Source organism: Neophocaena asiaeorientalis, unplaced genomic scaffold (genome assembly GCF_003031525.2).
Source record: "Neophocaena asiaeorientalis asiaeorientalis breed wild unplaced genomic scaffold, Neophocaena_asiaeorientalis_V1.1 scaffold363, whole genome shotgun sequence".
NCBI lineage: Eukaryota > Metazoa > Chordata > Mammalia > Artiodactyla > Phocoenidae > Neophocaena > Neophocaena asiaeorientalis.
This window is the reverse complement of record NW_020172006.1, coordinates 1,663,844-1,679,462: the sequence shown is the minus strand read 5'-3', so window position 1 is coordinate 1,679,462 and position 15,619 is coordinate 1,663,844. Positions and strand designations below refer to the sequence as shown.

At 48.0% G+C, this 15,619-nt stretch overlaps 1 protein-coding gene across 1 annotated transcript in view; it reads left to right on the top strand.

Annotated features, from left to right (window-relative positions):
* Positions 1 to 15,619, top strand: part of TENM4 (teneurin transmembrane protein 4) — a 383,303-nt gene that overhangs the window by 251,876 nt on the left and 115,808 nt on the right. Inside the window, exon 12 of the mRNA XM_024749719.1 lies at positions 13,525 to 13,710. Coding sequence (XP_024605487.1) covers positions 13,525 to 13,710 — 186 coding nt within the window. The remainder of the gene's footprint in view (positions 1 to 13,524; positions 13,711 to 15,619) is intronic.

Below are 15,619 nucleotides of genomic sequence, written 5' to 3'. Positions count from 1 at the left end.
CAAAGCTAAAACCAAGTTTCTGGGCCCCGTCCTTCACTTTCCAGACCTAGCCCATGTTCATTTCACGGGCAGTGCCAGCCAGCCAGAGCCCCTCCTGGATGAGAGCTGGCATCATTTCACCTCCTTCAAGCCACCTTCCCCAGGGAGTGGTCCTGCTGGGCTGGGTGCCTCATCAATTTGCATAAAGGGGGCACGCTCAGCAGCCCTGCGGAGCAGAAGGGCTCCCTCCCCACACCCGCCCCCTCAAGTGCTTTAGTTGGCTTTTCACCCTCTTGGTTCAGAGCTGCCTTAGAAAAGGGGAGGAATTTAACCTCTTTGAGATGGTCCTTAAAACTGGAAAAGCCTACCTTTCTTTCAGAGCCTAATGACTTCTAAATCTTCTAAAATCTTCTAAAGAAGATTTCAGGCTCTGTGGCATTTTCCAGAATACCATATCAGATTCGATCCCTTAAACCCATCATTTGCCCCTTCACTGGCTCTCACGCGGGTCTTCCTTCCCCTCCACCCCAGCCCAGTCATCTCTGTCCTCAGCCTCATAAATTCATTCCCCGTTTCCACTTCTCTACAAGCTCTCTCCAGTCTTGTCTTCCATAAATGACCTTTATTTGAGAGGGCCCTCTCACTACATTTTATTCCTTTGGGTTGCTGGCTCACAGAAGCAGTACCTGGCAGAGATTTTGATTGTAAAATGCCCGTGCTGGTGGTTTATGATTCTTATCATTTCATTGCAGTTGGGTTTCATGGAATAACAGGTGGAGATCTTTTAGAGATTCAGTGGTATGGATTTGGGCGTAGCATGTGCAGTCAGAAAGAATTGCATGGGATTTGGAGTGGGACCAAGCTAGAATTTCAAGACTGAGCTTATCCAAAGAATATGGCTAATGAGACCTGCCTTGCAGGGCTGTTTTTCAAATTAGTTTTAATATGTATATATAAAATGCCTAGCATGGTGGCTGGCACTCAGTAAGCACTCAATAAATAAAGTATTAATGTATATTTTTTCGAATGCATGACTAAGTCTAAATTAGCCAAACAGTCCTTCAACTCTAAGCAATTGAAGTTTGAGGGCAGCTTATATGGTGAAGGTCTGGAGCCAGAACTGGATTGGAGTCTGTGTGACCTGAACAACTTGCTTTCTCTCTCGGAGGCTCAGTTTTCTTGTGGTTACTGAGACTCTCTACCCACCCCCCTTCCCCCCAACCCCCGACTCTGGTCGTCGCGTCTAAGTGAAGAGTCACTAACGTGCTGACACATTTATCCCCAGACACCAGCACAAGGGCCCTACGGCGCTAACATTGGCCTCTGCTCAGGGACTGAGCTTCCTGAGCTTTTTCCAGAGAGGAGCACAGCCTCCGCAGAGAGCATCCCAGAAGAGCTCCAGATGCGCACCCACTGCTGACAAGCACACACGCCCCCTCCGTTCACTCACAGCCCTTCCTGACCTCTCATGTGCTGGACCATTCTAGGCCCCGGGGATCAGCGTGCCTCAGGCCACTCAGGAGGTGACACGGAGTCATGAGGTGTTAAGGCCTCCGACCGTCGCATTTATGGTGGGTTGGGGGTGCACAAGGGCAGGAGTGTGCCCTCGGCCAAGAGGGGGACAGAGATGAACCTGGGAAGGTCTTCCCCAGGATGGAGACTTGTGAGCCAGATTGTGAGAGGGGACTGAGGTGGGGCTCCTGGTGGAAGAGGAGGGGAGGGCCGTCCAAGCAGAGGGAACAGCATGTGCAGAAGTACAGAGCGGTCCTCCTTCAGTTTGACTGGAGAGTAGGAGCTGAGGAAGTGAGGCCAGGGAGGCAGGCAGGGTCCCAGTCATGGAGTCCACTCAATGTCTTGCTGAAAATCTCAAATTAAAAACTCTTTCAACGCGCACTGAAGATTTCCCTTTCAGACTCCACGTCAGGGCTCGCTCTTTAACTCTCTCAGTGCATCATGGCCTAGGTCCTACCTCAGCTTAGCGAGACCTTCTAAAATTCAAACTCAGATCCTTTGAGCTTCCAGTTTCTTCTCTATTACTCTCCTCCCCTACCAAAAAGAAAAGCAAATCACAAAGCGTAATTAATAACAATAATGACCAGATAGATATGGAACAGAAAAGCTCTGTTACCAAATGAAGTCACAATTGATAGCAAAATAAGCCCAATTAAAAAAAAAAAAAACAAAACTGAAAGTAGCAACAGGGTTAAAAAAAATTAAAGCTCTAAACATAGCAGTTGCATTAGCCCTAAATTTTGAAAATGGTAATTCAATTTTATTTACGAGGCAAAATATAATTACGTTTAGATTTGAGGGAACAGAATTTAATTCTTACTAATGACAGAAAGACTGAGTGAGATGCTGTAATGCCAGAGAAATTGTCTTCTGTTCATGGATGGGAGAGAAAATTAGATTCAGCGTTGAGCATTCTCCCCTGTTACAAGTCGCATTTGTGTAGCGGGAATTGTTCACTCTCTGAGAAGCATTTGCTTCTCAGCCCAGAAAGCACAGCACCAACATCCAATTAAACATCAAAAGGAAACGATCAGACTGGGCTATTTCTGTATAGGTATGTTATGGGAGGGGAAACTCTAGGTTAGAATTTCACCCAAGGAATCATGTCCATTGAGACTTGACATTTCCTGTGCCCTTTCCCAACAGCAAGTGACAGCCTAAACTCAAAGTTCAGAATAATAAATATCCAAGAGACTGACAATGAAGCAGAGAAAGAAGTGCGTGTGTTAGAAGGAGGCAGAGAAGACCCCACCAGTTGCCTGGGAAGTACTGTGGACGTTCAGACACAATGAGATGGTCACTTCCTAACATTTAATCAAAGCCTGGGAAATTGGTCCCAAACAGGCGTGCTACTAAATACTGCCAGAGTCAAAGGTTGATAAACCAGAAGCTGGCAGCTTTGTAATTTAGTAGAATTCCCGCCGACAGCCCTGGAACATTTTCTATCACAACTGGAGCTCTTCAGTATGCAGATCTAAGCCCTTCTGAAATTGGGCTTCAGAATTAGGTTTCTATTTGGATGCCCAAGCTGATATCTTGTACAAAATCTCTGGCTGTCTTCCTGAATGAAACGGCTGGTATGGTAACTTTGTAATTTTAAAATAATAACTATCCTTTGAATGGAAATTTTGTTTACATTTTACAGAACTCCTCCATGTATGTGCTTCATGATTTATTCAAACAACAAATATATAAGCCTCTGAAATTGCAGACGGTGTTATTCTCAGGAAACCAGGGTTCAGGGAACTTGAGTGCCTTTCCCAAAGGCACTCTGGGAAAGAAAGGATTCAAATCCAGCCTTCTCTGGGTTCAGAACCCATGCTTATCCCCTGCATAATCCTGCCATTGGCTATTACCAAGGTTTACGCCAATACTGACCATGGATCAGGTATCAGGTTTACAAGGTACCACTTCACTTGGTGACACTGCCAGGAACCATGTAAATTGGATCATGACCACGGTGGACCTGGCAATACTACAGGGGTTCAGGAAAAGAGCAGTTGCTTTCAGCCGGGGTGATCAAGGTGGCTTCTTGGAGGAAGTGGGATTTAAGGTGGGTGATGGAGGTTGGATTTGAATTGTCAGAGATGGAAGAAAGAGGCAAGCACCTTGCAGCAGCCCATTGTGGAAGTCAAAGATTTGCAACAAGTACATAGATGAGACAGATCCTGGCATTTTCTAGGAAAGAAACACAGTTTGGAGTAGCTTAGCTTAGGATATTTGTGGCAGTAGTGAGAGGGAGAAGAGGTGAAGGAAGTTAGCAGGCATCAGATGATGAATGGCCTTGAAAGAGTTTAGGTTTTATCTGTCAGTGGAAGGCACTGAAAAGTTTCAGGCAGAGCTGTGACGTGGTCAGGTTTGGTTTTAGAAAGCTTATTCTAATATTGGCATGCAGTTTGAGGTGCCTGGGAGACTTCTAGGAGGAGGTGTCCATGGTGGAGGTGGAGAGGTGGACCTTCACAAAAGGGTATCAGGACTGGAGGTCTGAACATCAGCTATCTCTTCAGTATACCCAGTTGGGCCCTTTCAGTGGGGTAGTGGTTCAGCCCTGGCCAGTTACCTTTTTTGGCTTCTCTGCTCACCAGTCCTTTATCATTCTGCAAAGTCAGAGCGTATTTGGAGGCCTCCGCCATGCTAGCTTTGAACTCCTTTAATCAGGAAGCCAGATACCCTCCAATTAAGGTGAATAGAGGCGACTTACTACTTCCTGTGATAGGTGCTTCATAAAGCTTGAAATTCTAGTCCTGGGGGAATAGATTGGAGACTGCTCTGCACCAACGTACTGCAATCCATTTTTCTGCGTGGTTTGAAAGCTTTCTGAGCTCCTTGAGTGAGGTGAAAGGCCATGTGGTTTCCAAGGCTCATTAGCTTTCTGCCATCTAGATCTGGGGGACCGAAGCACGGCTTGGAGCCGCTCTGACTCTCAGGTGATAGGGATGGAAGTTGAGAAGCACGGGAGAGTGACTTGGGTTTGGCCTCAATGTCAAAAGAAGATTCATTACTGTAAGGAAGTCAGATGCTCCTTTCCTATACCTTCCTCCCTCCTGACTTCTTCCTGTAACCTGCACTGAGACTAAAAAGCCATCTGCCCAATTTTGTGGGAGAGGGAGGGAGAGAGAGTGGGTGCTATATTCGAGCCAAATTGTTCAAAATGCAGGGATATCTGGCCTGTGGAAGTGAGCATTAAATTGTAATTGGCCTACTGTGTGCCAGGCATGGTGGCCAGCTTTGTTGTGCTCATTTATACAACTAGATAGACTTGAGTTCCTTGAGGATGGGAATAACTTAATACAATTTCTGAATCCCCAGATTCTAAGGGTATCTGGCATATAGTAGGTCCTCAATATATTTTTAAATCAATTTTAAGATTCATTACTGCCGTTTTATAAATGACCAAGATAAGGCTCAGATATGTGCAATGTTTGTTTCCCAGAGCCGGGAAGTAGCAAAGAAGGCTTTGATACCCAGCTTGCCCAAATCTAGGCCTCTGCCCTGTGCAAAATCATAGTACCTTGGATAGTTACTGGAGTGCCCTGCCTCAGACCACTGGAATCTGGCGGTACATGGATGCAGTCAAAAGATACATTTTCTGTGTGAGACTCACTACAGAGTACAGAGACTAATCTGATGATGGCAGGGTTCTGGAGGCAACGCAGGTAGACTAACAACCCTGATAAAGGTTTGCATAAAGTGCTTTGGGAAGGCAGGAGATGCAGCCCCTTCCAGTGTGGGCTCTGGAAGGAGGCTTCAGGGAGGAGGTGGCATTGGAGCCAGACTTCAACATGTGAAGACTGGGGGAAAGGAGCACGTAGACCATGAAAGCAGCCTATGCAGAGGCACAGAGGAGGGGGCCAAAGAGTGGTGAGGCCTCCCCGCCTTTAGCCATTTATCTAGCTGGCCCCTTACATGACTATTTCCTAAGGCAGCCATTAAGTTCTTACTCAAGTACTAATATGCACATGGCTGTGTGGCCAAGGACAAGGCACTTCCTCTCTTTGGCCCGTGTTTTCCTGTCTACAGGATGGTTAGAGAATCTCTAAGATACCTTCTCATGCTCTGACCAAGAAAACTGCTCCTCTATGTTTTCCTCCTCTTTTTGTCTCTTAACCCCTAAAGCCACCTGAAGGGGAGCCCCTGGCCACATCCAGGCCACTTCCTGCCCAGCATCAGCTCTCTCCTGACTCACCCTCCTCCTCCTTCATTTCCCCCTGTTCCCTCAGTCCTTTACTTCCAGCTGTCTTCCTTCCTCACTCTCGGCTCCCTGTTTCTGTGCCTTTCTTCCACATCCACCTTGCAAAACCCAGGATCACTCCAGCCACTCACCATCTCTGATCTTACAGCCGGGCTTCCGAGTGCTTTAAGCCAAATCATGTCATGCTCACGATCTTCAGCCCCTCCTGGGTCCTTCGAGCTGCAGTTCTTCTGGTACTTTGTGAGTTCTTACACTCAGTCCCCAGGGGACTCTTTCAGATGTCCACATCTATCCATTAGCGTCCTCCTCAGCAGAGACTCCCACCTCACTGAGAATATGGAGGCCGTGGTTGAAGTGCTCTCTCATTTTCCTGGTCTGTCCCTTACACGGGTCTTTGCCGCTTACCTCTCCCCAGGGCATGAGGGACCCAGGAAGCCTGTCCTTCTGATTATGCTCCAGATCCAGTCCTCTCCGGCTGTTGAGAGGAACCTCAGTTGTTCACGTCCTCCCCTTGCTCTCCACAGTATCTTCAAACCCTCCCTTCCCCTGGCCCTTTCTAGCACATAAACGTAAAATAGTTGCCATGTAGTGAGTGTTTACTCTGTAAAAGATGTACATGACATTAGGCACATTACATGATGTTCTCTTAAGCCTCACATGAACCTGAGGTGTTGGTGTCTCTATCCTTTTTTGCAGAAGAGAAAGCTGAGGCACAGAAAGATGCATTAACTAGCCCAGGTCAAACAGATGGATGGATGGATGGATAGATGGATGGATGGATGGATGGGTAGATGGGCAGTTAGATGGCCTGTTGACTTAATAGCTGATTGGATGATTAGATGATTGGGTTGATGGACAGATGGATGAGCTGATGGACAGGCAGATGGATGGATGGAGGTTGAAAAGACAGATAAACAGACAAACAAAAGGAAAAGTACTTAACATGATAAACATTGAGTCAGGGTGAAATCAGACTCTGATTTCAGAGATTCTCTAGTCTAGCTGAGGTGAGGATCTAATACATAATTGATAAGGAAATATGTCAGATTACAGCTGAGGTTTTGCCTAAACCTGATCCCACAGTTCACAGACCAAAAAGCTGTGTTAATCATAGTCACCTTTCATTCTAGCTAAGTACCTTTGAGTAAGTCACTTAGTCTCTCCAAGCAGTTTCCTCAGTGATGGGAAGGGAGTGAAAATAAAATTGCAGGGATGTTGTGAGGATTTAATGAGGTAATATTTGTGTGCCACCAATAGTGGTTCTACAGTTTCTCCTTATTTTTGCCTCAAATGCTGTTTAGTGTAGCTTGGACTTAAAGTGTCCAAGGATTTCATGAGAAATTCCCCCAAGGAATTTTCAAGGACCAGGATTTCAGAGAAATCCCCCAAACTGGGCACTAACTCAGATGAGCTAGTGATGCAACAGAAAATCCTAGTGGAAATCATTTAAAATTATTTAACCCTTACTAAAATTTCTTAAGGTCACTTCTAAGAACCTTGGGTCCTAAGCAGAATAGAACAGTTTTCCCTATTATCCCTTTTAGTGCTAAATACAGACTTATTAAAGGGCTGCCCAGGAGGTCACATGGGGCCAAGGCTCTGCTTTCACATCCCTGAATTTCAAAGACAGCTTCACCTGTATCAGTTCCTTACTCAGCAGGAAAGCACACAGATCCTTGTGTGGGGTCCCCTCTATCCCCGACTTGTGTCAATTTTGAGCATCTTTCCAAGTCAAAGAAATTTTACGGGAAAATTATATATAAGTATTTCCCTTTAGGGGAGAGGCACAGCTTCCCTTACCAGCTATTTTAATGAACAGGATTGTAAAGTAAGTCCAGACAAATTAAAACGTAGCTGTGATAGGTCCCAGGCTTCATCCAGGTTCATATGGGGATTAACATTTAATGAGAGGAGACTGGAGCAGCTTTTTTCCTCGTGTATACACTTTGGAGCACAATTAACCAATAGCCAAACCATATATTTTTCCCACCCTTTTCGTCCTGTGTCCACCTGCTTCCACATCATAGAAAGGGAACAGGTATGACACGGGCATTGGTGCGAAGGAAGATGTGTGTGAGGGTGTAAGAACTGAGACACTTTAAGGTTACAAGCTATCAGTCGGAGATTGGAGAAGATAAGTTTCTAAGAAGGTTAAGCACAAAGAAGGCTGAGCCTCTGTGTGAATATATTTAACCAAATAAATTTTGTACAATATGGCGCTGGGATAGAGTTGAGCCAACTGACATAACACCTCTTCCATGAGATTTTTTAAAAATTCATCTGTTCTTTCAACAAATATTTGTTGAAAGCTCATTCTCTGCCAGACCTGGTGCCTGCTGCTGGGAACCAAGATGAGTAAAAGCTAGAGCCTGCCATCAGGTGGGCTTCCAGTCTAGAGAGAAGACAGACGTGGATACCAGTGAGGCAGGGCAGAGGTGGGGTGGGGAAGGGGAGGTGCTTGGGGGGGGGTGGCTTTCCCCAGGAGAAGAGCCAGGGTGTTCTTGGGCCTGACCTGGTTGCTCTCCAAGGCCCTGTATAGTTCAGCCAAGAACTTTAGAGACTTGGAATGACACTTTAGGACAGTTGGGGATTTTCACCCGCTTTTAAGAGGAAGCCAAAGCTACACATACAGGTGGCTTCTACCTGGGTTTTAATGGTCATGGCTGATGGTGCCATGCTAGGTAACCAGAGAAAGAGTTTCATACCCAAATTTTGAGGCTCTGCTGCTAGAAAATATCTTGCTCTTCAGGGAGATGCTTCCCTTCTCGGTGACTCGGAGGTGCACTGATACAGGATGCCGTAGGTCTCCATCAATCAGTTAATGTTCGGAACACAACATACATAACACAGATTACATAGAGCCATTCACATTTACCCTTTCCTTCAGTTACCACCACTCACTCACCCTGTAGGGGACCATTATTACTCTCCCTGTTTTGGGGGTGAAGAAGTATGGTCCAGAGAGATTAAGTCATTCTCCCAAGGGCTCCGCAAGGACTCAAGGAGACTGGAGAGTCGGAATCTGAATCCGTGTCGACTGTATGGATTGTGTACTCTATGGTACGTCAGAGGGTTCCTCCCAGGCCCCTACCGTCCAGCATGTAGTCAGACAGTGCCGATGTTGATCACATGACCGTCGCTTAGCCTTTATCAAATGCTTGCTTGTGCCAGGTGTGTTGCATAAGTCAGAATTCACATCTGATCTGACTTCAGTCTGATAACACTTGCCACTGCACCCCATTTCCTTTCTTATAAGGATATGTGTGTGCACAGTTTATCATATCCTGACTATGTGCCAGGCTGCATACTAGAAGCTTCACTTCTGTTCATCCTAACGCATTTAATTCAATTAGGTTACGTCCGTCTGCCGTGCTAGAATGTCACTCCTTGAGGTCAGGAAAGAGCCGTGTCTGTCATACTCACCATTGGATCCCCCAGTGCCTGCTCACCCTTAGATTTGCACCCAGTGAGCGCTCAAGAAATGAAGCAAATGAGGGTGATTCCTCCACCAGCTCTCTGCAGTAGTCAGTGTCACCCCCAGTTTACAACCGAGCAAACTTGAGACTTAGGAGCTGTGACCCAGATTTCACAAAGTACCATTGACATTACATGAAGGGCACAGGAGCTGTCAAAGCACATTCTTTAGCATCATCCTATTTGGTTTTCACCAGCCACTCTGGGAAGTTATATCTGCTTCAGTGTAAAAGCAGAATCAGAGAAGCAAAAATAAAGCATTTCCTTTTATTTCAAGGACAAAAAAAAAAAAAAAAAAAAAAAAAAAATTGAGGTACATAAAAAAATAACAATGGGGCCTACAACTTGAGACCAAATGAAGCAGAATCTCAGGTTTCCACTCCCGTCGTGAGGCAGTGGGTCTCCTGCACTTGGGCAGAGAGCCCATCTGCAGAAGAGAAGCTCAACACTGACAGGTTGTGTTACCATCAGTTAGCACCGCATAAACGTCAAGGTCACCCTGTTCAGGCCCCTTCCATTAAAATGTGTAAGAGCTCACAACCCAGCTTGTAAAGGACTAATGGAGGGGTGCTCAGCCACCAGGCAGCTGTAGCTTCGCGCCAAGGCAGCATGTCTAGTGTAAACTGGCGGGGAGATGGAGAGTTTGGAGGGACAGCCCCGCAGTCTCCAGAGGAGAAAAGCGAGCTCGGGTGTCTGGGAAACTCTGTGTAAAGAATCTCATTGCATCTCACCCATAGCCAGGGTCTGACTTGAACGTAACAAGGGATAAACAACAGGGCCAGAAACGAGGGGAGATCTGCTGGAAGAACCAGGAGGTTCCCTCAAAGGAGAGCCTGCCTCTGTCTATTCTGTGACTCAGTTTCCATATCTGTAAAATGAGCCTGCCTCTGTCTAGCCTGTGACTCAGTTTCCATATCTGTAAAATGCTCATCTTGCAGCCTTGCCCTGAGGATTGTCAAAATGAGGAGAAAGCACCAGATGAACACACGACCTTGTAGAGTTCCCCTATGCTCTCTGGGTCTCAGTAGCCTCACCTCTAAGAAGGATAATAGCCAGCATTGTTGTGATAGTTAAATGAGAAACTGTATGTGAAGGGTGCTTTGTAAACTGTAAAACCTGATATAAGTGTTAAGTTATTAAGCCAAAAATGGCTTTTCCATACATTACCTCAGTTGATCTAACGCCAGCCGTGTAAGATTGGTAAAGTGGGAATTACTAGCCTCATTTTACTGAAATGGAAATCGAGAGTCAATGAATTGTCTAACTTGCACCTTGAAGATTACCCAGCCAATAAGTGACAAAGCCAAGAATAGATACCAAATCTGTCTGATCCTAAGATTCACGGTTCTTTTTTCATTGCACGTAAGCAGAAAGGTGCCGAAGTGAGTAACAGCTGTAGATTACTCAGCTGATCTTAGCACTCAGTTTGGGCTTTGTCTGGGCAATGATCTCCTGTGGGGCAGAGACTGTGTCTTATTGACCTCTGTATTCCTAGCACCCGGCGCAGTTTCTGGCAAATAGCAGGCAGGCATGGACTATTACTGGAAGAATAAAGGAATCGGTATGAGCTGTATATCAGGGCTGTGTACCCTCTGAAGTGGGTGCTGTCATCATCCCTATTTTACGGAGGAAGAAAATGAAGCTCAGAGCAGTTGAGGAGGCTGTCTAAGGTCCCACAACTGGCAGAACCAAGATTTGGAGTCACACCTGATTCCAAGTCTTACGCTCTTTCACACACACTGCCTCAAAGTTAACTAGTAAAGGAATGAACTACCCAGTAGTGAGGACCTGAAGTGAGGCCGTCAAGTGCTGGGGAAGCCCTGCCTCTTCTGCTCTCAAGCCCGTGACCTTCAAGTGCCCCGCAGCCCAAAACACCAAGACTGTGAACTCCAAGCGCCCCGAGGAAGGCTGCCCCACAGCCTGTCCCTCTCCAGGCTCACACCTCGGTGAACAGAAGGCTTGTTGGAAGTTTACTTTCACACCATAAACTACCACCTAGAAAATGTGCTGAGTAAACCCCCCAGAATGCTAAGCTGATCTTTCCTCCAGGCTCTCAGGTGAAAGTCCCAGCCAGCCCTGAGTCCAGGCCCTGCCTCCGGAGTCACCTGGGTCGATGCCCTTGCAGCGCTGTGCAGGAGGGATGGAAATTTCAGACTTAGGACGTAGGGAGACCCGGGGACCCGAGATTGTCATTCTTCATCTTGAGAAAAATCCAGGACATTGTCCATGTGAGCAAGAAGGGAAGGAAACTTGAAGAGCATCTTGAGAAAATCCCCTTCCTGGAGGGCTGCTGGGTGTCCTGACACTTTGCTCCACAGCTCCACGCTCGCTTGGGAAGTTTTCACAAGGGCAACCCACCAGAGATAAGCAGACGGATAGACCTGGACTGACTCTCAGCCAGGCTGAGCAGGGTGTACCTGAATTGTTTTAAATTCTTAGGCACCTGTAGCCCCAGGCACACATGGATTTATTCATTATCCAGCAAACCTTAATTAAGGGTCTGTTCTGTGCCAAGATCTGTGCTGGGTACCAGGCCTAGAGGTGATCAGAATTCATCCAACCTCAGGTTGTCCTGAGTCTGACAGTGAGACACGCAGAAATGGAGAAGCAGTCTACCACGTCACATGGAAAGGCACGGAGCAAGAGAACAACAGCTGAGTGAATCGTGGGAGACTTCTCAGAGGAGGAGGGACACTCCAGCCAAGCCTTAGGGATAGATCGTGCTGTGTGACGTGGAGGATGTTTATATCATAGACTCCCACAGTCTTAGATGCCATCAGGTCCCCCCTGCAGTTGATGAGGAAACCAACACCCAGAGAGGGCAAGTGACTTTCCCAAGGTCACACAGCAGATCCGTGGCTGAGCAGACACAGACCTCACAAACCTGGTCTTTGGACACATAGTCTAAAGCTCACTGTCCTGAGAAATATTTCCTGAGTTAGTGATCTTGCCATGCCCTTTTCTATTGTCCACTTCACCGAATGCTCAGCATAACCCTGATGGGTAGAAGAGGTGCTGTGAGGCAGCATCACCAGTGAAGTCAAGGAACCTGCCCAGGGCCACACAGCTTCTGCTCCTGAGTCTGGCATAGAACCCAGGTCCCCTGGCTCCAGGTCAGGGCTCTTTGCACACATTTTACAGCAGCCTTTCTCTCCCCTGGGGAGCTGAGAAACCCAGTGTGGTACTGCACGCATTAACTCCCTTTCCAGCTGCTTTGCTTGGCAAGATGTCAGGCATAGGAACACACCATAAATAGGAACTATTACTGTTTTGCTTATTTTTTAATTCTTGAACATTTTAGCCATTGCCTTGTAGATTAATATGGAAGTTCTGAGCCTCTGAGATCTAATTTAATTTTTTTTTCAAAAGTAGTTGGACTGTTAGTAGCTTCCAAGCCAGGAGTGTAGCTTGGAAGGGGTAATGTGCAAATGCAATTTGACGTGGGTGCCAGTCAGTTTAATTTGAAAGAAATTAAAGGTGTTGGGATCTTCATTTGAAGAATGTTGGGCCACGAGGCACAGAATCGAGTCAGGGTCTCCATCACAGCCCTGGCAGAGAGCATCAGGGGCCCCAGTTGTTCAACTGGTTTCCTAAAAAGGAGTTGTATTTCAAAGCTCTCACAACCTCTGCCTGAGTAACCGTGAAGTTGTCGCTGGCCCTGGGCCCAAGGGGCTTGTGGATCAGGTCGCGTGTGTCTTTTGCACCATCTCACAGACGGGCCTTTGTGAAGGGCTGGGCAGCTCCAGTCTGGCTGTGAAGTGCCTCCACCCCCAGTCCAGCTGTTTGCTTTGGATGGGAAAAGCCATTTAGATGGTGCTTGGAGTTGGGGTGATGAAGCAGTGAGCAGGGGAACTGAACATAAACCCAGCAGAGCACCAGAGAACCCCCCTGGGATGCGGGGGTCCAGCCTCCCCTTTCCTCCCATCTCAATTACAGTCAAAGCTGGAATGAAGTGCAAGCCCAGGACCCATCATGCACCCCAGCCAGACCCACAGGCACTTTGCCTGGCTCATCCTCACTTTGTTTTCACACGTAACTGGTTTTTAATTAAATTTGACTTCTCCTCGCATCTGTTCAGAAGGGCGGTCCCCTTTGGAAGCGGTAAGCACAGAAGCGGGGACAGGCTGGCCACAGAGAAAAGTGAACAGAGCAGAGCCCTACAGTCCATCCTATTTTGGCGAGGAAAGGGGCTCGGGACAGGCCTCTGGCTGGAGAACTGTTCTTGTCCGAGGGTCCTTGTCCACAGAGATTAGCCTCCTGAGCCTCTGGAATCGCGACTGCTCACAGAGCGTGTGACCCTTGTTCCCAAGAACGACTGGCTCAATACTTGTCTTTTCTCTCTCCCCCTTCTCCCTCCCCCCACCCAGAGATCTGTGCGGCCGACTGTGGTGGCCACGGCGTCTGCGTGGGGGGCACCTGCCGCTGTGAGGACGGCTGGATGGGGGCGGCCTGCGACCAGCGCGCCTGCCACCCGCGCTGCGCCGAGCATGGGACCTGCCGGGACGGCAAGTGCGAGTGCAGCCCGGGCTGGAATGGCGAGCACTGCACCATCGGTATGAGGGCCAGCCCCCGCACCTTCTCCAGGGCTGCGCGGTGCCGTTGTCTGTCGGGCACTTCGGGGCCCCTGTCGCATGTGGGAACTGGGCCAAAAGTCCTTTCATCTGACGACATTATGGTTGGCTTTTCCTAGACATCAGTGGGACTCAAACTCACAATAGGACATTTTTAACCTTTTCCCTCCCACCCTGCATCTCCCCGATCTCAGCTAGCTGGTCAGCGTGCCTTGGGTTTAGCCCTTCCCGGGCCAAAAGCAGTATAACTTTGTGTTAGGAGCTGGGGTTCAGGCATGAGGCAGATGACTCTACCTTAGCAGCTGTGAGCAAGTCCCAAGGCCTCTCGGAGCCTCAGATTCCTCACCTGTGAAATGGGGATAATAATGCACGTAAAGAGTTTAGTACAGGCTGCCACATCGTACAGTACTCCATAAACATAGCCGTTAAATCAAGTTTATGGTCTGGTTGGGAGGTCTTGGGCTTAGCGCTGAACACCCCCAGTAGCCTCCTAGGCTGGAGCTCCCGAAGATGCCTGGGATCCTGGGGAAAGCTTCCCGCAGGCCCCAGGCCACATCTGCATCCCATTAGGCCTGTGATCTCCCCCCTCCCCTGTCCTCGGCTTCCGTCCCGTCTGCATTTGTCTCCTTTCTCCTCTCCTGGTGGCTCCTTGGCACCAGCCCCTGCTGAAGCAGCACTGTTGGCAGCTTTCAAAACAAGCTGATCACTCTGTTCCCTTCTTTCTGCCTTTCCTGCTGGTTTTGTTGATTTTAAACACAGCCAGACGTTTGCTTGGTTTATTATCCTGGAATGAACACTCACCAAAAGGTCTTTATTGAATCAACTGGTCTGTGTATGTGTGTTTTAACTTCTTCCCCTTCCATTTTTTTCAAGGAAGGGTCTGTGATCAAATGGCAAGCACATGGCTCTAGGAGACAGGATTCCGGGTGCCTCTCCAGCTCTGACAGTCACCTCTTGATTACAGAAACTGGGAGGCAAGCCCCAAAGATTATGAGGGACAAAGGAATTTTGAGCAAATGGAGCTACCTCTTATTTCATATTGTTTTAGGCCGCATGCCTTTTGTTTTGCAGCCTGAAATTAGTTTTTATTCAGCATCCCTGCCTGCACACCATCTCCCTTTTTATCAATGGCAGTGGAATACCTTACACTTCCTAATATTAATAATAGTGGGTTCTGACTTTTGAGTATTTACAGTGTGGCGAGCACTGTGCTAAGGGCTTTAACTGCGTTCTGTCCCACTCCCACCCATCACCCTGTGGAGGCACACGTATTACCCCCCGCCTTTTCAAGGACCTGAGGCCCAAGGTCACTTAACTGTTAAGAAGTAGGACTGGAAGTTGAGGCTTGGTTTTCTGAGCCTTGGGGAGGAGCTCCTCGCCAGCTGCTTGCTCTGCAGTCCTTGCAGGACAAAGCCCAGGTTTTCTGCAGAGGCCTCTGGCTCTCATCCTTCCCAGAGGCTGGGCCTTCTTATTCTGGTTGGTCTCAGAGTCCCACAGCTAGCTGGCCAGCCACACTCTTACCAGAGTCCAGAGCTGCTCCATAGCTGCCGGCAGCCCACCCTGCTTTTCCATAGCAGAACACGCCGCGCTGTCTCACTGTGCGCCTCTGGGTGGCTTCCTTCTGTCAGTGTCATCCTATCCCACGCCCGCCCTGGACACCTCTTAAAGAAAAGCAGCCCTAGTCACCAGAGAGGCCCACCTGCTTCTTTCAACTCTGCCCTTCCTTCACCTTCACTTTTCTGCATGACTAAGGACAAGCTGACCTTTTAGCCTCCCAGCCCAGAGGGGACCCATCCCTATTAAAACCAAAATCCAGCCCAGAGAGAATGCATTCTGTTTTCTATCACTTGCTTATAGAGTCCTCGGCTCACCTTACCAAGTTCCAAGAAGT